Source organism: Apis florea, unplaced genomic scaffold (genome assembly GCF_048593485.1).
Source record: "Apis florea isolate Af1SG1 unplaced genomic scaffold, ASM4859348v1 contig_3068_pilon, whole genome shotgun sequence".
NCBI classification, from domain to species: domain Eukaryota; kingdom Metazoa; phylum Arthropoda; class Insecta; order Hymenoptera; family Apidae; genus Apis; species Apis florea.
In genome coordinates, this window is record NW_028256700.1 from 766,938 (window position 1) to 791,112 (window position 24,175).

Below are 24,175 nucleotides of genomic sequence, written 5' to 3' on the forward strand. Positions count from 1 at the left end.
GATTAGTTAAGAGCATCGACACGATTATTCAAGCATCGATTAAATATCGTTTAACGAAGAAGAAAGAAAGAAAGAAAGAAAGAAAGAAGAATTTGGTTTTCAAAGGGTATAAAATATCCCATTATATCGAGCCTTTCCGCATTCACGAGCTAGAGGAGACGTCTGCTGATTTGAAGCAGAATGTATGGACGGAGAGATAAGAGAAATTTCATCCATAGCATTGCGAGATATCATTCGTATAATATAAACGACATCGTGTCACGAGAGATATCTCGCGCGCGCGCACGGGAAAAAAGGTTTAATAAATTTTGCGGCAGTGAATGAAAATCGTTTCATTCGATTCGAGTAAACACGCGTGGGATAGGAAGAATAGAAAGGGAATGGATCCTGCGTGGCGTCGTGCTACGATAAATTTGAAATCGTTCGACGGAGAACACCGTTTCCGTCGATGATATTATTCCTTTCGCGTTTCTCCACTCTTTCTTGTCGCGCCAGTCGATGAACTTGCTTCGAAAGTTCGCCGACTGGTATCGCGACGATCTAAATCGAAATTCGATCGGAAGTGAACGATGGCTCTTCCAAACGGCGATGCGTTATATTATTCGACGAGTTACGGGGAAACACAACTCGTGGAATTTTTACTCTTTCTCAGACAACGTGACAAATTAATATTTGTTTCTTTTTCCAGAGGACGCTTCCCCTACTTTTTCTCTCTGTATGACTGAACAGCGAGGATAATTATCTATTCAGAAAACTGTGCCTCGTCAACGGGCAATCTGCTTATTCACGTATTCGACAAAAAGATACAGCCGGATCATTACTATTAACCTAATGTAGAAGATACAGCAGTCAAGGCACGGGTCATTATTCGTGCCATTATTCGTATCACTCGGGGATTGCATAATCTCTTTAAAAAAAAATGTTTATCGCACGTTGATCCTCTTTATTTTCGTTCGTGCTAGAGTTTTGCCTGTCTCCTTCGTTTTACATTATTGCGTTTACGTAATCGTGTAATTATGTAATTAATTGTATATTTTTATCGCATTTAAATATTGTACGTTGTACTTTGAGAAGGAATCTCGAAGAAAAAAAAAAAAAAAAGAAAGATTAATTGTACTTTCGTCGAAATGCAAAAAAGGGCATATTTTAATTTTGACCTGTGAATTTTAATTTGTTGTAATCTTCAAAACTGACGTGAAGTTACAACATGTTTCGTAAGCCGATGTTGAACGCTTATTTTTCTAAAGATGTAGAAACTGACGGATCGTCAATCCAATTCTTGCAATCCAATAATACTATTAGACAGATTATAAGTGTAACTTTTTACCCATGATCTTTTACTATTTTTATTTATTTATTTATTTTTGGAGATAGTAAATTAATCCTAATTTTTTCTTCAATTCAAGATTATCTGCCCACGATTGGACTTTGTTCTTAAGATTGTTCCTCGATCGCAGAAAAATTTATTCGTTTAATCTCTCGTTGCAGCGTATGATCGATCGTATCCTCATTGATTATAGAAAAAAAAAAAAAAAAAGAACCGGATTAAAAATCCGTCGTAAAATTTTCACGCGTGTCAAAAAAGAAAAAAAAAAAAAACCCACTTCTCTTCATACGTTCGCGCGCATGCCCTCCCTCCAAGTTGAAAGAACCACGAACCTCGATCCACCGCATTAGAGAGCATTAGCCGTTTAGAAATTGCACGGAGCGACAGGGTGGATGGAAAATGGCAGAGTGACGAGCAGAGTTTCGAGAACTGCGCGCGCGCGCGTGTGTGTGTGTGTGGAGAGGCACGACCGATGTGTGACCACGGGAGAGAAGTGAGTCACTGCAACGCGACCGATCGACCGGGTACCAGGTACCCAACGGCACGTTCGCCACTTTTATCGTGGAGGCATCGAAGCAATTTTCCTCGGTGCGCCATTCCCGTGCTCCGCCGTGGCGTGGAACGAGCAAAAATTAGCCGTAATGCGGACGTACCGCGGCCGATTCGTCGAAGAAACACGATCGCTCTCCCGCCTTGGACGAAAAACGCGGACGGATCGACCGGTAAAAGCAGACTTGCCGAGACAAACGCCGAGTCTTCGATCCGTGATATTACGCATACAGATGCGTCGCCACATGGAAAATCAACGAATCAACGAATTGTTACGGATATATATATATATATATATTCAACGACTTTTACTTCATACTTCATACAATTCTTTTCTCTCTCTCTCTCTCTCTCTCTCTCTCTCTCTCTCTCTCTCTCTCTCTCTCTCTCTCTCGAGCGTGGAACACTTTAGGTAAGGTAGAGCGAGCGAACGATCGATAAAGAAGATTTTAAGAACGTGTACATAAAGCGTGTATATATATATACGTAGTCGATTGACATTACATCGATTATTAACTAATGTTGGACGAAGTTAGATGACTCAGTTTTGTTAAAAAGGATCAGGAAAATCGATGAGATATCGAGGAAATATTTTTAGTTCAATTTATAATCCGCTGTATAGATATCTCTCTTTAGAACTGGGTAAATTATTAGTGAAGTGGGTGATCCCCTAGTTATTTTCATCAGCGCATCATGTTTCCTAGCGAATTTTTAATTCAATGGCCCTCGTCGGTATCGATTTGCCCCGCTTTTGTTTCACCCGTGGATGTATCGATATCCTTGTCAACAATTTATTCTACGGATTATAAGCGACAAAGGAAGAACATTATCCGAGAAAAGAATATTCTCGACAAATATATTTGGGATTGGTGTAGCAGCATTGATTGATTTCCCAAAATCAAGGTAAGGTTACAACGAAGAGAGAATTTCGTATCATTCCGAATATTAATCGTATTTTGCATTGTGTATTTCTGATAAATTCGATTTAAATGCAAATTATACCAAATAAAAATTAAATGTATCGTTCCAAATATTCAATAATGCCCTTATTAAAATTTAATCGATATCATAAAAATAATAATAATAATAATAAAGGGAATCTCTCCTTATCGAAACTTGCACACACCAATGTTTATACCGTATATTTAAATATGTTATATTTTTTACAATAAAAAAAAAAAAAAATTATATTCCAGGAACTAAAAACCATCAAACTTAACCAATTTATATCAATGATTTTTACGATCTTTGACGAACAAATGTGAGAAAATTATAAATTGTAAAACGCCCAATTAAATCAAATATTAAAATAAGATGTCTATCGACAACGTATATTTTGAATATACAAATATACGCGTAAAATCGTAAAAATTAATCTTTCGAGCTATTCGAAAAGAATCAGCAATTTTTATATATTTCCTTTAATTTTACTATTACCAGCATTATCGACCAGTGGATCTCTATTAAGCATTTATCTCGTACATTTATCTCGCCATTGATTCAACATATCGGACGGTTAATAACAAGCTTAACGCGCGAATCACCAAGCCGATTTAAAATTTGTTTGTACAACTGATGCAACTCGTCAATCAAGATACCGTCTATTTTATTGATGACTCATGGTTAAATACCTGCATTATAATTAACCGCGCCATGGCGTTACGAGATGCTCACACGGTACAAAAACCACTTTAGCAAAAACACTGCATCTATTATGCAAGGAAAAGATACATCTTATGAGTCATCAACGAGCCATCAATCATCTTGTTCAAATATTATTTCGTATCATATTTGAGAGAGAAAAAAAAAAAACTATTTTTTTCGAGAGAAAATAAAGAAGAACTCGAACACAATTTCCAACATCGATACGCCACAAGGTGAAAAAAAAAATTATTTTACGCTTTCAGGAAGAATTTTATATTGAAAGGTATTGATTGTAATAAAAAAGGAAAGAAAATTAATAATTCCGTTTAGTAGATTTTACGAGACGTCTCCTCTGTAAGTTCGAATTCGAACGGGTATGTATATATGCAGGAACGAACGTCTCGTTTACATTTTGAAAGAGAGGTCTGAATAGGTTAGGTTAGCCGCGTGCGCGCCCCGCGCTCGTTCCAAATTGAATCAATTGCCACTTATGAAATAACGGCCGGCCAAAGTTACATAAACGAGCGCGGCTATCAGGAGGAGGAACGTTGGATTACCTATCGGGTCGGCTCGGTACCATTTTCTTCTTTCACGATTGTCCTCGATCGGGCTGCGCTCACGAGGAACGCATGAAACGGCATTTTCTATGGGTTACGTAATCGGAGCTTGACATTTATTTACCTTTCCCTGCACGTTTACGCGGATACCTGCAATTGCGACTGGGTTACACAACCCTTAAATTACCAACCGAGGATAACGATCTCGCGTTGATAACGTTGTTGTACCTCAGTCAATTCAAATTCGCCCTCCCTCCAAGCCTGATCGCGTCTCGTTGACTAATTTTATTCGGTTGGTACGCCTGGATAGAAGACTTTGAAGATTAGGTTACTCAATTTCATCCAGTAACCGGAATTTCGTCGTAATTGGAATTACAGGCCAATTTTCCTCTTCCCTTCCCGCGAGTTATTCCGCGAAATCTTCGTTTTTCTTTCTTTTCCTTTTTCTATTTCAACACGGAGAAAGAAAGAAAAAAAAAAAAAAGGAAGGGAATGGATCATCCTTAAGCGGATAAAAAATCCGAGTTTTCCTCGCGATTTCCAGGAGAATCGTAATGTGAGAAGAACCTTTGGCGAATACCATCGAGGAAAATGTCAGTGTGGCGGAACGCGCGAAGGGGAATATCGTGGTTCGATCTTGAATCACGAGAGAAAGAGAGAGAGAGAGAGACGCAGCCTCTTGTCTTTCGAAATTTTCACCGAGAAAGAGAGAGAGAGAGAGAGGGTATCGAATCTCGTGGTGCATCACCCTGGAAACGGTTTCCAGCTCTTGTTCCTCGAGGCAGGTGATCCGCGCCGCGACATCCGAACGTGAAAACCGAGGCTGCTTTGCATTCCGTGGCCAAGTGAATTATGGTCGACGGGGTGCCGTGCCACTTGAAGCGGAAAGAAAACACGATCTCTCGTTACGCGTCGCTAAAGAACGAGAATAAAGAGAAGGAGTGGATGATGGAGGAACGATGGTAAGAAGAAGCACGGTCGGTAAAGAACGATCGATCGGAGAAAGATGGCGAAGACGGAAACGAGGCGAATATCTCGATGAAACAACAAAGAACGAGACGATCGAGGATCGATCTTGGCGAGCCGGTATTCATCGAACGACTTCGAAGAGAGAAGAAAAAAAAAAAAAAAGAAGGAAGAAGAGAAACAGGAAGGCGAGGAAAAAGAAGCGAAATCGTGAGACGAGCGGTAGTCGAGTTGGTAATAACCGGTGATAACCGACTAGTTCTGTGATCATTTCCCCCTGTTCGATCCGTCAGATACGCGTGTAGCGGTGAGCCGTAGAAACCGTCGCTTTTACATCGGTGTGTGAAAACATTCGAAGCTTAAGGAAACGACGATCCTCGAAACGAGCGCGGTTTTTTGTCCATGTTGTTTCGTTCGTTCCCGAGAAGTCATTACAAATAGGCTTTTTTGCTGCTCTGCACTCCTTAACCGAAATTGTTTTGTGTTTCGCTGGACTTCGAACGTCCTTTGCGTATTTCTTTATGTATTTGCAGGATTATGTATTTGAAAAATATGGAAACAATTGTCGCATGGTTTGAAGGAGAAGTCTTGAAACGATCTCCTTCCTCGATAATAACATATTCGTTCGATGGAAAATTTATTTATTTCTCTTCCAATAACGAAAAAGAAAAAGAAACGTGTTCTTCTTATTTGACGCGTACGACTCGTGCAAATTTTATTTTACTTTTTAGTCAAACGATCGAAGTAAAGAAGGTAAGAATATCGTATGATTGACAGGTAAACAGATGCAACGGAGGAAAGATTAATATAGGCATTTTAATCGACGTTTCGATAAAAATTGAGGGGAAAAGGTTTGAAACTCGAATAGCACAAGATGGAGAGGAGGCGTGGAGCAGCAACCGAAGAGAAAAGAGAGCGCGCTTAACATTCGAGCAACGTAGTAATTGGCACGTCTTGCCGAGACACCAAATGCTCTTTCGAGGTTAGAAGTGCAATGCACTGTTGCGTTCACTGCGCGCTGTGCTGCACCAGCAGAATGTTTATAACCGATGTAACGGTGTCCAAGGAAATGTCTATGAATAGGTGGAGCGTATTTTTAAAGCGCGTGATTTCGGGATGCCGAAACGATGCGACACGTTTCTCGCGTTTCGAATCATCCCAATGTCCAATCCGTTGTTTTTTCATCACAGAAGGTCAATTATTTTTCCGCGCAAAAGAAGTCATCGTGTCAACGGTTTAGCGTTTCCGGAATTTAAATTAAACGCTGTTGTTTCTCATTCATAAGAATGTGAATTATTTCAAATATATATATATATAAAATTGATCTTGATCTTCGAACAACGTGGAAGATTCCGTACAAACGAAAATTATTTTATAACGTTAATTTTATAAATGTTTGCCCGACATTCTTTGCATTAAAAAAATGTAAAAATCCACCGGCGTGAAATTCGCAACGACGAAATCCACACAGCCCTAAAGCGAACGACTGTGAGGGAAAATCGAACTTTCTCTTTTTACATATTAAATTCGAATACGTTCCGTATTTCGCTAATAAATCAAATTTGCTTCATTCGTTTACGTTCCTTACGAATTATTCGGTACGTTTGAACATTCGATCTCTCCAGACAATTTTCTCTTCGAGAGTGTGAAAATTACGAAAAGGGAAATTTCTTTGATACATTCGTGCGTTGACATGCGTATTCATGCACCACGACGATGCACCAGTTCGATAAAAGATCTTGGAGTCGAGAGAGTAACAGTTCTCACATGTAAATTCTCGTGATTTTGCAAGATACGTAACGTAAGACGTTAATTAGACGAACCTTCTTTGGTAACGAAGGAACCGAGATCGAGAATTTATTTTTCTAATTCTTTTTCGCAGTAATTATGTTAAAAAAAAAAAGAAGAAGAAGAAAAAATTACACAATCGTCAAATTATAAAATTCCTTGTTATATTTTGTAAAACGTGTATACGCTCGCAGACTAGTTAGGTAACATATTATGATCTCACGGTATGCCTAAAACGACTAACGATTTCTTGCTTATCTAATCTTAAAACGCGGGTAATTATTCGATAGAAAAGAAGCAATATTGGCAACCAACGCCACAATCGAACTTGGATCTAATTTATCCTTCGATCCTTGTTTTCCCAACAACAATTTCAATTATTCAAATATAAAAAACCTTTCTCCGAGAAACCATTCAACTTTCAAACAGCTGCGCAACGCCGTATCCCTGACAGCGAAACGGATAATTACAGCGCTTCGTTTTCAACGAGTCTGTTTCGTAAATCATATATATATATATATATATAGGAACAGGCGTATACGCGCATGCGCGGAAAGAAAAATTCACGATCTGTATCTAATTTCAACACGATGAGAGAAAGAGAGAGAGAGAGAGAAAAACCTGCACATCCGGATTTAAAATAATTCACAAACACCTGTTAAAGGAAATGGAAGCATCTTATGGTCAACCACCTTTTATTGTACAACAGGTGTAGAAAATTTCTCGAGCTCAAAAGGTAAAAAAGAATAACCAGCCCTACCTAACCAGTCGGTCCCTTGCGCTACGGTCAAACTTGCCTTGCCTCGCGTCGCCTCGCGCCGACTCAAGGCGAGAGTAGCAGTATTATTTCGAGACTCTACCTGCCACGGAGTTTTACGATGCTTACTCGCAATTATCCCCGGCACGCAAGGTTTAGAGAATGATAATAAATAAAGTTATCAATGCCTTCTTACGCAAAAGAAAGTACAATTAAGATAAACACTCGAGTATAAAATCCATCCTTTTCCTCCATTCGTGGACGAGAGAAAGAGAGAAAAGATCGAAACGTCCTCTCGACAAAACGTTCCCCGATATACGAACAATTACAAAAAAAGGGAAGAAAAGAAAGGAAACAAGCGAGGAATAGGCAACAGAAAGAGAAAAGAACGAGCGTGGCCGTTCGTTAAATTCGATTTATTCGAAGTTTTCGTATGAGGCGAGAGCATCGCGTAACTAAGGGCTCGTTTCGTGGATTCGAGCCAGTTTCATTCACTTGGCGCAATGTTCGTCGGTTGCGTAATGCAACCTCCTCCCCTCCTCCCTCGTCCATCCCAACCTGGTTTTTGCGGGCGCCGCGTGTACATGCAAATCAAGCCGAGGCTGTCTCCGGGCTCAAGATTAAGGACACAATTGTGCAACAACCGAGGGTTAGTCCGGACAAGCGTATTCGACGATACAGCGTTCGAAACAATTTTTCAATCGTTAATCGATCGAAAAATATTTCACTACGAGCGGTGTATTAATAGAGTTGTAACCTCGGCTAACGTCCAGAACAAGGATTATTCTTGCTGTTTTATTTTAGAAATAATTATTCGAGAGAAAAAAAAAAGGCGATCGTTGTTATTTTCGTCAATTTGTTCAATTCAACAAGTTCATGAAATTTTTCATTCGGGATTAAATGCAAATACTATCGAAAGGTAGCTGCCCGAGTTCTAAAACAACTCTTATCACTTATACTTTTTTGTCAGGTCAGTTCTCGGAAAATTACAATCGCGTGATCGCCGGTTTCATCCACGCCAGGAACTTTTTTCCCCCACAGCACAGCGTTGCATCGAGTTAATAAACCGGATCGAATAAGTTCCGACAATTTTTTCACAAATTACGACTTGTCACATCGTCGATTGGAACGAAACGGATATCAGTTATACGTTTCGCAAACTGTTACACGGTTTAACATAATTTAAGTTTTCGTTTGTGTCAGGGATAAAAAAAAAAAAAAGAAAATCTTCGTTTCGCATCGGTACGTTTTTTTTTTTTTTTTTTTTTTTTTTTTTTCAGGAAATGTGGCGTGACTTCCCCGTCACATCGTAAAACAGACCTTGACACGGGAGGAATTCATTTATGCTTTGTTTTCGTAAACATTTCTCTCGGTGAAGAAACAACATGGAGCTCGCCATTGCTAATAAACGCGCTCGAAACGGCGCGGGGACAACGCCATCTAGTTTAATAAAATATCTTTCCATCGCACGAGCGCCGTTTCATCATTAATCTACTCGCACCGCCGTAATCCATTTCACGCAATTGCATTTCAAAAAAAAAAAAAAAATCCTGAAAACTCGTATATATATATATATATATATATTCTAGGCGTCGTTTAATTAATCCTTAATTGTTATTGTCGAAGTATTGTCTGAAACGTGAACACAACAATTTCACAATTTTCGATGTTAACAATATACGACGCTATAAAACGTCGTTCGAGATATATAATTTCAAGTTCATAAAAATTTTTATTCCCCCATTCTTTCGGATATCTGAAATTTCCATTAGGGAGTAATTATCGTTAAGAATTAAGGGAGCAACGTTCAACTGTTAATTTACAACCATTTAAAATCGGCAATTTTGAGCCGAACGGTTAATTTATAAGCACGATTATAAAAGATGATCGTAATTAACAGGTGCAACGGTACTCTTGCCGATACCTCGTGAAATTCACGCATCACCGGCCAAACACCTGCAAAGATCCTCGAGGAATTAGAAACTGCGTTTTCGTAACAAGGAACGGACGACGTTTCGCGAACATGGATACGTTTCTCTTCCCTCGTGAGAGAATGAAAGGATACGTACGAAATCAGCCGTGAGAAAAGAGCTTCCTTCTGTTTTCACCTCTAACGAATCGTATTCGAATTATCTTATCCAGCCAAGCTTTTCAACTTCTTGTCATTGCTTTTATCATTTTTAAGAAATTCGAACATATGTATACAAAGAACGTTTGTACGTACGTCAACAAATTCGAAATTATTTCGAGTCTGTTTTATTCATTAGCATCTTTCAAATTTTTTTTTTTTTTTCACTCTTCATTGGCCGAGTCACTTAACTTCGAGCCCCTTATAATCGAAGTAATTCGAAGCCATTTTACCAATCTGAACTTGTTACTTCGCTTCACTTCACTTCAAATGTCCTCTAGAGTTTCAAACGAAGTTCAGGTTTCGACCGATTGTTAACGGCGAAATCGCTAAGTGCCATTATTTATTCTTAATTCTATCCAAACGAAGGCAACGCTAGAGAGAGATACAATTTTTCTATTCAACCTTCTTCCACTACTTCTTTTCAATGGCCTCTACGTTAGATTGTACCATTCGATCACGAGTGACCTCGATGGCGATCAATGACGAATTCAACCGACTCTTTTCGCTCGAAAAACGCTTAAAAAAATTATTTCGTTGTTACATATCATACGGTGACGAGTCATCGTTCACGTAGATTCACGTTAATTCGCATCGACTCTATTTTCTTCTTCTTCTTCTTCTTCTTCTTCTTCCGAAATTCACGTTTAGAAACAATGGTGAACGATTTTATCGTTAAATTTGATCGCCGGTTAATTCACGCTAGGACCTTGACGTTTTTTTTTTATATTCACCTTCTTCGAAAGAAACCTGTGCAATATCAAAGCTGCTTTGTGTTCCTACAAGCTCAGCACAAGTCTCTACAATACGAAGTGAAAATGTTCGTGATACGATATCTCCCTCCACCCTTGCACCACAATTCAATCGAGACGAGATTTTCTTTCCTCGCGATATAGCAATTGATAAAGCAAAACGGCTTGTAAAACACCGCAAAAACACCGCCGATTTCGCCGAGTACAGTGGCAGAGGATAGACTTACGTATCGCTAGGATTGAAGTCGATATACGGATATGTAAGCGATAACGAGTACGGCCTTGTATATGCTTACGCCGAACGATTAAGTCCGAGGACTCGTTATACGAATATATATGATAACGACAATTGGCCTTGTCGTTTATGCCTGGTCATGTATTAAGCAAAAAAAAAAAAAAAGAAGTACGCACGTATCTTGGAACAATAAAAGAATCTAACTTTGGAGAATTTTCGCACCATGCGAGACGATTGGTTAATTAAACGAGCAAAAATATATATCGAGCTTTATCTATCAAGTACCGACCTCTACCTCTGTCTCGTTTCGTCTAACACGAGTTTAAATAAACTTATAAACTGATAAATCTTCGATATTTTTCCAATCTCCACTTGCTTTTAGAGAATTTAGAGAACTCGAAATGCCAACAGATGCGACAAATCGAGACGAAAAATTTCTCGGATATCGAACGAACAGAATCGTACGCGAATAATACGCGAGAACTATTTACACGGAGCGATTAAACAAAAGCGAACCGTTACATAAGCTTCGAACGTGGCGTTGGTAACTAAAAATCATTACGGAAATCCACGTCATTGCTAGAATCAACGATTTCGCAGCAGCAGCAGCGCCCGCGTTTTGCTCGCGCGATCGAACCCGCGAGTGCTTGGACGTTGGAACGCCCTCTCGCGCCTGCGCAATTCGAGGATGCGCTAATTTCGAAAACGAGGTGTAACGCGCAGGCTTCAACGGTAAACTTTAAAGGAGAAAGAAAAATCGTAGATGCGATAGTTTTGCGTTTCGTGACATAGAGCTATGCTGATTATTCACGATATGTGCACCAATAATATCCGATTTAATACATCTGCAAGTATTTAATTCTATTTTTCCGTTCTATATATATATATATATATGCATATATACTGATTCTAGTGAATTACACTAGATTTTTGAATAGAGATCTTTTCATCAGAGACATCGCGTGGTAGAAAGTAATATTAATAAGTAACCTGTTAGACAAGATATGATTTTTTATATTATATTTTCGTTGATTAAAGTATTGTTATATCGTCGAAGAAGAGTATAATCTTGTGTGTTCCTTGTTTTTCGTACGGAATGAGAATGTTTATTCTTTGTATATTTGATTACCCGTCAAATATTGATAGAAACGACGTTGAAAGAATTTCTTTTAAATAATCTATTTATTTACGAGATATCAAGAACGATCGTGAACGTTCTTAAATGTGATGCAAATTTTCTGTATGAGAGTTTTTAACATTGATAAATTCGAAATTTAACATATATTTTTTTAAAATTAAAAGATTCGCATTGGAGAATATTATCAATGAATTGAATTATATTAGGATGAATTGAACTAATTACAAATATTAATGGATCAGAGTATGACTTACAGGTCAATCAATCAAGATATTTTTATTTAATGAAAACAAATAAACCTTGTCCTTCCTTTCGTAATATTCTTTTCATAATATTTTTATTTATAAAATTTTAAAGACAACGGTTCGTACTTAAATTATGTTTGTGTTGAGCTTTTCCATTAAAATTATATGAATGTTTTAAAATCATTTTTTTACAATTTCTTTTAAAGACAGAAGTGACCATTTCTATTCATAATATAATTCAGAATTACGATTGCAGTATTATAAAACATTCTCGCCTTTTGAAATCTTTTGCTTTTATTGACTATTATTTCAATCCTTTCTATGCTTCAAATTTCTCAATAATACTCGATAATACTTTCACACAGTTTGAGATGGAATTATTCACAATACAATGCATTTATTAAATTTAAAAAATCTATTTTATCCAGGAATTTATCGAAATTACAAAAATAACTATAAAATTCTAATAGCATGAGCATCAACCGATTTGTCCAGAATTGTTTCAAAAATATCTTCAATTAAACTTTGAGAAATTATTTTTCTCAATTTGATTAATAATTGTTTGCGAATTTGTTTTTTTTTATCCGTGAGATTGGAATTAAAAATAACAGACAGATAATGACCGACATATAAATAATTTTTTTTTTTCACTAAATGCAACAAAGACCAAGTAAAGATAAAAAAAAAAAATTTGCGAATGATCAGTTTTTTAACTTTTGTTGATAAGTACAAAAGTACAAAAATATCTCATTCGGTTTCATATTTGATATAAAAAAATGTATATCACACAAAGCCAAAAAATATTCTTACTTTAATTAGCTCGTTGAATTTTACAGAAATATATCTTGTTCACATGTAAAATGGACAATACTCGAATAACAATATTTTAATCGTGTTTGCATGTTAACATCAGTTCCGTGTACAATATTCGCTACAATAATCAATAGCTACTAGTATTAAAACACGCAACAATCATAATCATAATAATTCCACTCGTGCAGAAATATTCTACATTTTAGTTAAATCGATAGTCTTTATTCTTTGTATCGTATTAATTGAAAAAAAAAAAAAATAATTAATAAATGAAAATCAAATAGGAAAGCCGATAAATTTTCCAAAATACTTACTTAATAATCAAAAAAATATATACTTTAATATTACAATTAATATACAGTTCTTTTTCTTACAATCCGTAAGTTTGTAATCAAGCGACTACAATGAACAAATAATCTTTAAATGAATATCAAACTGAAAATGTTTTCAATAAAAAATAAAAAAAAAAAATTGATAAATGTTAATTAACGTACGTATGAAAACAGTTGTAATAAAGCTAAGTAGCTAATAGCTGCGTAAGACCCATGAGAGAGAGAGAGAGAGAGAGAGAGAGAGAGACGAAGGAAGTTTCGTCTCTCGTTTGCTCTTCCCACTTCTCCCACACCCCGGTCAATGATCAAGTATATAAGTGCGTATAGGTACATACATACGACGTACACGTATATGCGCATAATAATGCGCAGTAGCATAGATGCTGTTGACCTTGCGTTAAAAGCGCTGTCGAATTCGTGTTCACCGATCTCTCTCCCATTCCCTGTCGCGTTTTGCACGAACGCCAAAATTCCTCGGCAAGGATATAAACGGTTAGCACGTCAGACGATGTCTGAATGCGTAAAGGGGACGATAGATTCAGGCATTAATAGCTTTTAGAACGGACGGTGTACATACACGATGTTTCGCTTAGGAGTTCGTAAGAGACGTGAATTGGTGAATTACGCGTTAAGCAACGCATCAGGGATAGATCTTGCGTATAGTAGATATCTGTATTTGGAAAAGCATGGAAAAATGTTTAAGGGAGGTCTCGTCTACGAGACATTTCGCACGATTGTGTAATGTATTCGCGTAGAAAGCAAGGATATTATTAGAAACGTAATGCGCAGTTTTTCTACCTTTTGCAATAGCTTGATCGTTTAATCGATTCTCACATACCATATTGAGAACTGTGTCTCTGCCTTAGGTAGGCTTTTAAAGTAAAGGGGAGATACTCTTGAAAACAAGCGCATAAATGTTACCTTTAAAAACGTAATCATTCGAGAAATGGGTGAACTTTGTCAGGCATAGGTCTCAACTTTGTCTGGACTAGGTTAGAGGGAAAACTCAAATTGAAGTTGCAATATTGCGAATAATTTACGATATGTCACGCTATGTTATATTCCCTATATATTTCGTTGTTTCGTAACGTTCCCTCAACCTTAAGGTCTATTAAAGGAGCTCGGTACACTATGTTTCCCCTATTGATATACCAGAAGCGATCTAACAACTTTGAAAATCCGTACACGGTACACGCCTTACATATAATCATATACATCTATTCAACGAGAGAGAAAGAGAGAGAGAGAGAGAGAGAGAGAGAGAGACAAAACTCGAGCAAACAGAAATGTCATGGCACCTCGATAAATCGACGCCTTGAGAGCCGGATATGCACGTTTATCGAATACGATACGCCTAGTGAGATCCGTTTGAAGCAGTTGGCTTTTGTACGACATGTTCTTTCAACTTCTAGTATTCCCATTAACCTTCAATTGGTATCTTTGTAGTGAATCGAGGAGAATTTCGATTAAGTTGTTTAACCTTTAAATATTTCAATATGTATTTTGTCCTTTAAATTAGATAATATTGCTTAATTAATAATTGTAAAAATTTTATTTTTAAGTCTTTGGAATGTTTTTTTTTTTAATTTGGTGATCTTTTATTCGTTAATTAAATTAAAAGAAAATTTATATTATGTATAGTATAAAAATTATTAAAATAAAGACATAAATTGCTTTCTTTTTTCAATACAATCAACGATTATATGATATCTTGATAAACAAATTTTTATATATATATATCAAATATTTTAAAAATGAAACAAAATAAAAAGCAATACTTTTTAACTTGGATAGTTTTCAATTACAATAATAATAAAAGAAAAGGAAAGAAGAGGAAAAAGAAACAAATAAAATTAACATCATATTAGTATCAGCGAGCGTTACCCTTTCCATTGAAAGAATTCATTGTATTTTCTCTCGTTATTCATTCCAAAGTGTATGGTGGAAGCGCGTCGTGAAATAAATCATGGTTTCGAGAAGATTCCACGGAAGTTCGGGGAATGAACCTGGGCGATTGAAAAACGGCGAGATTTTCGTGATAGCTGCCACTTTGCTCTCTTGCCGATGGAATAAGTGTGTCACGGCCAGCCGGTAGTAGGAACGACGCTCGTTCAGTCGAGCCAGGAAAGCTTCTGTACCGATATACACGACCGAAAGGTGAGTGTACAGCAAAATGCTGCCTTTGTACGTGTACACTAGCATCCTCTGTATATGCTACGTGTGCACGCGGAGAACACAGACACATAAGCAACTATTCTATATAGAAGTAATACATAGCAAAAGCCGTTGCAGGTGGAGGAGGTTATTACGATCATCGCCTCTCTCTGTCTTCCTTCCCCTCCTGCGTCGGTTCGTCTTTCTCACGCTCGTTTCTCGACTCGCTCTCTCAACGTACCAGACTCATTTAACCTTTACGAGCTCGAATACGATAAAGAAGGAAAGAGAAGGAGAAGAGGACTCTGTACTAGAAAGAGACTAGAAGCAAGGTAGAAAAGGATCGGTCGAGAGTTGACCCTAGTCATCGCACAAAACATTTCAACGAATTAGAAATCTGCGAAGAATTTTGCATTTCTGGAAAAATCGTATGCGCGCATCAAGCAGCGGAAATGGAGGAACAAAGAGAAACCTGGGAGTTATTTATATAGGTGATACGTGCTCGGAAAACATCGAAAACTTATCGTATAAACTAAACGTGCTATAAATGAAATTCGGGTGTTACGTGCGTCAAGAGTGTTGAAATATATATATATTGACATAAAATTTAAAATACATCTTTATAAGAAATATCGTTGTTGAATCAATACGATTATATCTTGTTTTTATATTCTCAATTTTTTGATCCAGTTATTTCGCAATATCTTTGATAAAGAAATTTCATATCGATATTTTCTTCGAACGATTTATAGAATCTCTCTATCGCGCAGCAGAGAAACGAACGATTAATTTAACTTTATCGTTTAGCGATCGACTTCCTACACACGTCAGCTTTTTCCAACTCGAACAAGGATATCATGCTGAGAGTTTCTCTCGTTAAGGGGCGTATACGAGATCGGGCGACACGGTAGTCCTACACCGGCGTTCCTTATGAATATTTATTGTTCGAGAGACCCGATTGTACACTTTCTTCCGTATCCACGCGTTTATTCCGCAGCAATCATACGTGGCCGCCTTCGTTCTGTTTGTCGGTTTTCTCCTCCGTACAAAGAGTGGCTCGACGACAAGAAGGTGAACGAGGCAGCAACAGTAGAATTGCGGAGGTGTGGCGGAGGCAAAGGAGTCGTTGAACTACAAAACAACAGACGTAGACGACCGGCCTAAAAACGCTACAGGAAGAGGCGGTCTCTCGATTTGTCTCGCTCTTATGACTACTAATTGCCTCTTACTTTTTTAACCTCTTCTTATCAGAGAAGAGACAATCGAATGATGGAATAATATTAAAAACGTAAATATTTGAAAAGAAATATCTGTTCTATCCGAAGTGACTGCATAAAAGGTTAACATTAAACAAGATAATCCTTTTTAAATCCTTAAACGTTCTCCGAATATACAATTGTCGACATGTACAATTCTGTCATATATTAAAGAGATATATATCTGGGATTTATACAAGTCAAACAAAAGGTCAAACAAATCAAGTTACAAATACTGACAAGTATACATAATACATAATCTCGTATCTATTAGTTATTAATACATCCAAACATATTTTACTATTGTTTTATCGTATTTAATTGTATTCATAATTGTGTCAATTTTCATTATTAGGATGCATATATGTCTATGTAATGTCTCTCCTCTTTCTCGTATGCAATTTCGTGTGTGTAATATTTCTGCGCGTAAACGAACAACACTCGGAAATAAATTCGAGAAAACATTGGCAGGAGGAAGTGTAATTTAGGACAGGCGAGTTCATTCCGTCAAGAGCCGGCTGTTTTAATGCAATTTAAGTTTAAGCGTCGTTATTTATGAATGACAAGCCGAGAAACAGTCGAGTTTCCATTGGGATAGGTGTACCACTAATACAACGCTCAAGCAGCGTGGGTCGTCTTATTTCGCTTTCTCTAAATATGCATACGCACGCGTGTATAATTGCGAAACTTCTGAATGAATCTGAATTCCTTCGCGAAATTGTGTAACCCACGAGACCGTCGTGGAAGCAAATCGATCCACGAAGAAAGACGGATCGAGACTGGAGAGCCAGAAATGAAACGGAATATCCCTGAGCCTTTAAATTGAAATATTGTCTTTCCGTGTTACATCAACGCTAAATAATAATTGCCGTATCGTAGTTCATACGTGTGCCAGTTTCAATCGTGCCACAAGGCTAACGGCGCTGACATCGTATTCGCGTTTGAATAGACAATAAAAACGCATAAACGGGAACGTTACCACCGTGGACGGCCGACGGTGGAAGAGAACGATGTCTCTACACTATTGTCCCATTAATATGCGAAGAAAACGTGCCTCGCGTCCTCGATAGAAAATCGATGCATCCGAAATCTATGTTTAACCACGATAATTTCGCCTCCAATTTCGTTATACCACCTGCCACCGTTTTTGTTCCCGTCGCACGATATTAAACTTTAAAACCAAGCTATCCATCTTCGACCGGTTGGCTTCTTTCTTAACAGTTTGCAAATAGAAATGAGAACGCTGCGTTCTCCTCGTACGGGCTGAATCTGTCACGACCTCTCCCTTCCAATAACAATTCCTCCACCGTAAAATTTAATTACGAAAATAAGACGCACAATCTCCTCCTTTTCTCTTTTCTTGCAAATTTCTACAACTTTACGCTACCTTCGTTTCTCTTCTAACAATTTCTAATTACCATCGAATCTTTTTAACGGAATTCTTAAGATCTGTTAGCAACGTTTTCTTCGTTTTTACGAGCTTTCTCTCGGGCCAGTTTGTTCTACTTTGACACAGCATCTCTTTTTATTTGCATATAGAGATTATGCAAAGAACTTTCCAGCTAACGAAATGTTACTTCGGCTGGAAAAAAAAAAAAAAAAAAAAAAGAAGGAATAAAATAAGGAATGAAAATGCTGGTTCATTGATCGATTATTAGGATTATTCATAGATGTTGACGTAACTTTGCTTTGCTTTTAGACCGGCTTTCGTTAGATATTTATAATAATCACGGATTCATTTCGAATTCTCTCGATACGCACACGATTTTCTCCGTCCTAGAAAACGATAGATTAGAATAATGACGTAAGTAGCGTGTTTGCATCGCAAATGATTCATTAAAATTATTTCTATTCCATTGTTATTCATTTTCCTCGAAATCTATCCAAATTTCGTTCGACAATTCTCCTGCCAATGGGAACACGCTGTTGAAAACGCTCGATGTGCATTTATTCATCAAGTATAGACAAAAAAACATAATCGCAAATCGACGATAATCTAACCTCTATATCTAATCTTAAAATCGAATGAAAACATCGAGACGAAAAAAGAAAAGAAAAGAAAATATAATGCCAAAGATTCGACGCGATATTTTCTCGAACGGCCGTTTCTCGAAGCCCCATTTTCGAAGGATTCTCCGCTATAAGGTGGTTTTCTCGAACGTTAGATGTTATATATACGCGTGTATATGGACAAGGGGTTGCAATGCCTCGTGTGACGCAGCAGCAGCAACGAACGAAGGGTGGGGACCTTGGCGTGTATGTGCGCCTTCTCCCTACCGTGTATATAATGCCCCTCCTCCCTACCTCTCTCCGTCCCTTCACCCCCTCTCGCCCGGCCGCCCACCATCCAACTCTCCCCATCGCCCCTATTCTCCCCACCGATATTCACTCTCGGCGCCCCTCGGTATATCCCAGCGACGTTGCCGGGTGTTACATAATAGCCATGCACCGTTGCCAGTTTTCTATAGACGGCATGCAACGTTGCCATCTTGAACCGGTGTACCATGTCGGGTACGGTCTGCCTCTGCCTGTTTGCCTGTCTTGCCTGCCTGCTTCTCTACCTACCTATCTACCCACCAGAATCTGGCTAAGCTCACGTTAAACCAGCACTTTTCAGACACTCTAAAACGGTCTTCTTTAAAAATTAAGAAAAATAAAAACATAGAGTAACGTCGAATAATTTCCATCCATTTCGATGCGTGACTTTAATATCGTTGAAAGTTGGTATTATTAGCGATTCTATGTTTGAGAAATTTTCTATAGAAAGAACGATTACCGAGAAAGACTTAGACACAATGTGAATAGCATATTGGATGATAGATACTGAACTTGGAATGTATATATATATATATATATCGTGCACATCAATCGAAATCGATATTATACTAGTTTTTACTGTATAAAGTGTCACAAGCGTTGTTACTTAATTTTAAAGAATGTTCGAGGTTTCGTTTTATTAGAAATTGCATTTATTGATTAACTATTTATATGCGCTTGTGAAAAGTCGATGTCAAGACTTGTGCTTTTATATTAGCGAAAAGGTGTTTGCCTGGCTCCTGACCGATCTATTATGGCTATTCCCTTTGTCCCTGAGAACTTAGGCCCTACCCTAGTCCGGATGTCTCGGGCTGGTTCCGGATCTCGGATTACCAGACCCCTCGAGGCGTTTCAAACGGAGCCTCGCTCTACTTATTCCATGCTTGAAAAATATCAACTGAATGTGGTGAGAAAGATTCCTTTGTTCTTTATTAACCTCGTGGCTCCGTTACGCATTAATTTTGCATTAGATACGTTGCACAAGAAACATAACCGTTCATCATTTTTAGTTTTAACTGCTGCTCCATCGATAAAATAAAATAAACCAAATATTTTTGCAAAAAATGCAAGATGTGATTTAGAAGAAAGAGTATATCTCTTTATTTCTTAGTCTACGATATATTCTTCTCTATCAAAAAATTGTCTATAAAATATTCAAAAATTATCATCATCTTTAAAATAAATAAATTTGTAAAATACGCCATATATTTTAAAAAAGAATTTAAAATCTATATATCTATAGAAAAGATACAACATATGTATGTGTATTATATATATATAGCATATATATATATATATCCTTTGTTGGAAGAATATGTTATATATGCGATACAATTATGTCGGCATGGGGCCCGTGAAGAGGGATTATTTTTGAATCCGAAGGTAGGGCCTTGAAATCTACAAAAACGCACGTTCTGACTGGCCCCAAGATGAAAGCGAGGTTGCCAATTTTATCGTGGTGCGCACTACCGACAACGTCGCTGCAAACTCTATCGATTCCAGATCTACAATTTCTCGTGAGCCCTCTGGGTCACTCGAGCACGTTTCCGTGGTATGGTACGTGACTATAAAAACCATTACGTCCATTATCAAAAGTTGCGATAAAAATAAAAGAATTATCATATTCTCCTCAGGTATTTATCTCATGAGAATACTTGTTACTTTATACCGAACATGCCAGTACCGCCTCGGACTTCATAAAGCATTCTATTAATATCGGACAACGGAACGAAATGTTCTACATTCTGCAAGGGGAGAAGAAAAGAAAGTTTCGCGAGCAGGTGTTTCGATTATACGACCACTTTTGGAAGAGCTATGAGGATATGGAGTCGTAAAAAATAAACACCAGGTAGAGGGAATTGGGAGGGAAAAGAAGCGCAAAATGGATGAAGAGGAATCTAGAGACAAAAACATATTACGATGACTCGAGAAATTTTTGGGCAAAATATAAAAAAACGATCAGGAATGCTTCTTACGTAACAAGTTTGTTACAAAGTATCCTAGTGCGATTTAATTATAATTATTTATCGATTCTTTCATGAAATATGATTACAAACAAAATATAAAACAATTCTAAAAATATATTGTACCGTTATTTGTGAATACTGCATACTTTAAAGAAAAATGGGGGCACTCGCGTTTAACAACTATTAAACAGGGTCACTGAACGGTATATTTGCTCCATTCGATTTTATGCTACCGAACAACGCATGAACCAGAAAGAACGATTGCAGAAAATTCTTGAAAATCGATTCTGAATTAAAAAATATTTCTAATATATAGCATTTTAATTGATTACTTAATCAAATTAACATAATTTAAATAATCAATTAAAATGAATGACATATTTGAATATTTGTATACTTTCGTTGCAGAAACTATGTTTTATTTATAAAAGTTTCTTTTTATCTATTATAAAATATCTCAAAAATTTATAAAATTTCAACAGATATAAATTCTAAATTTATTTCTAAATTTATATTGTTAAAATGTGCAAATATATTAAAGCATTGAAAACTTTAATAATAAATCATTTTTATCATTCCAAAAGAGAAATTCTGAAATTTATCATTATCCTTACGATAATGAATAGATGATTTTTCGATTTTCTAATTTCGAATATTGTATTTAACTTATTGATAAAATAATATTCATAAATATCGTATAAGCGTAGCAGAAGCAAGAAAAAGTTGGGAATCACTGTAAATTTCAGTCAATGTTTTTGACATGAATCGTACGCCTCCTTCTTGAACTCGCCGTCTTAGCCGGTGAAAGTCGCATGTTCTATATGACCAAGAGCCCTTGGAAAACATACAACGAAGTATATACATGTGTGTATTTACACATGTACAATACATATTTCGTAGCATAATACAGAGACATGTATAGACTGCATTATTATAAAATATTAGACACACTTAACGCATTTATAAATTATTTGAATTAATAAGAAATATCAGATCGATTTTTTTGTATATTTATAAAATATTTCTCCTATAAAAATAAAGTACAAAAAAATATTTTTTAAAATTTTCTTGATAAATTTTGCATATAGAATGGAAAAAAAAATAATACATAAATAATAAATATATTTTCTAAAATATTATTATTACAATATTATTTTGATCTTTATTCACATCTATAAATTTAGAATAATAAATATGTACACAATATGTGTACTAGTTTTTATCATTCACTCACGAGAATCTATGTATCTTAAAATAAAAAAATATAAAGCACTAAATTATTCTTACAAATGATTGCCACAAATTATTATATTTTTTAAAAAAACAAGACAAACTTTATCGACACTTGGAAAGAAAAAAACTCTGTATCAAGATTGTCCGAACAGCGGATGAGCGACCAACTAGTATACGAGTTCGCAGAACGATGATCGAGGCAAGTATACGGAGTGCTCCGTTTACCAAGCTGCCAACTCTGTCGCTTTGCTGTGCGAGAGGGTAAAAGATGCGATGTTGTCGGGCCAACAACACGTAAACGACCGGCACAACATGGCAACGTCGCGAAACGAGAGACACGCTGTGAACCACGAAGGAGAAGGCAACGTAGTCGTTTCGGTTTGAAACGCAATGCCGGCCGCTTGCCAGATACCGTAACAGGGTCGACGGATGAAGAAATTTGGCGGTATCGGCTTCTTCATGCAGGTGTTCATCGAGGAGACCTCGAGATCTGAAATCTAAAAAATTCTTTGCGGCAAAATATCCCTAATCTAAGGAAATCTACAATATTCTTAATACCAATATCTTTTTATTGATATTTTATGCAGAAATATTGTAAAATATAAAGAATATCGTAAAAGAAATATCAAAATTTATTTTATAATTCAAAAAGAGGAACGAAAATAATTGATATGATTATCTTCTTAATCAAGATTAAAATATAGTACATTTGAACACGTACAATATTCAAATAATATAAGAAAAATGTGGTAAGAAAAATGAATTATACAATACTTTAAAATCAAATATAACATTTTCTTGCCATTTTTGCAATTATTTTATAGGAGTCACAATGCAATTAACTACATCTCTAGTGGCGCAATGCGTCAAGAGAACGTTCCGATTAATTGTTCGATCTTCGACCTCGTGTATTTATTTACGTTGAACTGATATGAAATGGAATTTCTCGAGCTTTACAAAAAAAGAGACTTTAACCAAATTTAAAATTAATTTAAAGATATTCATTATATTGTTTTTCATGTTTCATTATATTCTGATTTTATGAGAATTTTATTAAACCTATATTACCGACTAAATCATTTCTTTTGTATTTTATAAAAACAAATCATTTTTCTCTTTTTTTTTTTTTTGAAATATAACAAAATACGATTCATTTATGGCATGGTTCGACAAAGAAATAAAGAATTCGATTGTCGCTATAAGGAACAACACTCACACAAGGAAACGATCCCTGTGCACATAGATGCTATGTAACTCGGATACATATTTGTGACAGCTCATATATCATTGTAGGTGCACTAACACAAGAAAAGACGTGTGACTGGAGGTTGTCGGAGAGTCGAAGGTTTTCGGATGGGTGACGTCGAGTGGAACACGAGGACGAGGCGCAGAGGAAAGGTGGGGTGAGCATGGGGTGCAGGGGCGCGGTACAGTATAGAGTGGGGAGAGATGGGGCAGAGTTGGGCTGGAGAAGGGGAGGTGGTCGACCACGCGCGATCAATATAACAAAATACGCCGGCAACCCGCACGTACATACATGTACGCGTGCGCGCACACACGTATATTTTCAAGCATTCTGTCAATACATCGACTTATACATGCACCTATACGCATACACACACGTATAAATTGTAAATATAATCTAAACGTGCACACAATCTCGCAAGTTGAGTGCGTATATATACGTATATGTGTATGAAAGCTGCGCATACTCTTATCTCCGTGTGACCATAAATTGCAAACGCGATACGTGTGCATATTACTTGTGCACAGCCATATATACGTATGCACACTCGATGGAAACAGTTATATCTCGCGTGTAACAAACGCAGAGAAATTCGAAGGTACATCATGTGCCATGCGTGTATATATGAAGAAAATATACGTTTAAATAAGTGGGTAAAACGCATTGTACGAATACGTTGCACATGCCGTACGCAGAAGAATGTAAGTACCGGACGTGCGTTTCAAAATGTATCTTTGGAATCAGAATTCCTAACTTCATGCAAGGAAACAGT

At 36.9% G+C, this 24,175-nt stretch overlaps 2 protein-coding genes and 1 long non-coding RNA gene across 3 annotated transcripts in view; 2 read left to right on the top strand and 1 right to left on the bottom strand.

Moving 5' to 3' along the window:
- Positions 1–24,175, bottom strand: part of LOC100865533 (uncharacterized) — an 80,979-nt gene that overhangs the window by 52,025 nt on the left and 4,779 nt on the right.
- On the top strand, positions 14,633–16,015 carry LOC147657606 (uncharacterized). Its single transcript, XR_015292154.1, has 2 exons — positions 14,633–15,388; positions 15,524–16,015. It is a non-coding gene; the product is annotated as an uncharacterized LOC147657606 (long non-coding RNA).
- On the top strand, positions 19,745–21,041 carry LOC147657607 (uncharacterized). Its single transcript, XM_086908258.1, has 3 exons — positions 19,745–19,864; positions 20,345–20,514; positions 20,592–21,041. Exons 1-3 carry the CDS (start codon positions 19,760–19,762, stop codon positions 20,656–20,658), a joined length of 342 nt encoding a protein of 113 aa, XP_086764384.1. The 5' UTR covers positions 19,745–19,759; the 3' UTR covers positions 20,659–21,041.

Excerpts from the sequence above, each read along its gene's own strand:
- LOC147657607 (XM_086908258.1), top strand. The coding sequence starts at position 19,760 with ATGTCTCGGGCTGGTTCCGGATCTCGGATTACCAGACCCCTCGAGGCG. Across the intron at positions 19,865-20,344 it reads AAAAATATCAACTGAATGTG|GGCCTTGAAATCTACAAAAA; the intron begins GTGAGAAAGATT and ends ATCCGAAGGTAG. Across the intron at positions 20,515-20,591 it reads GAGCACGTTTCCGTGGTATG|GTATTTATCTCATGAGAATA; the intron begins GTACGTGACTAT and ends TATTCTCCTCAG.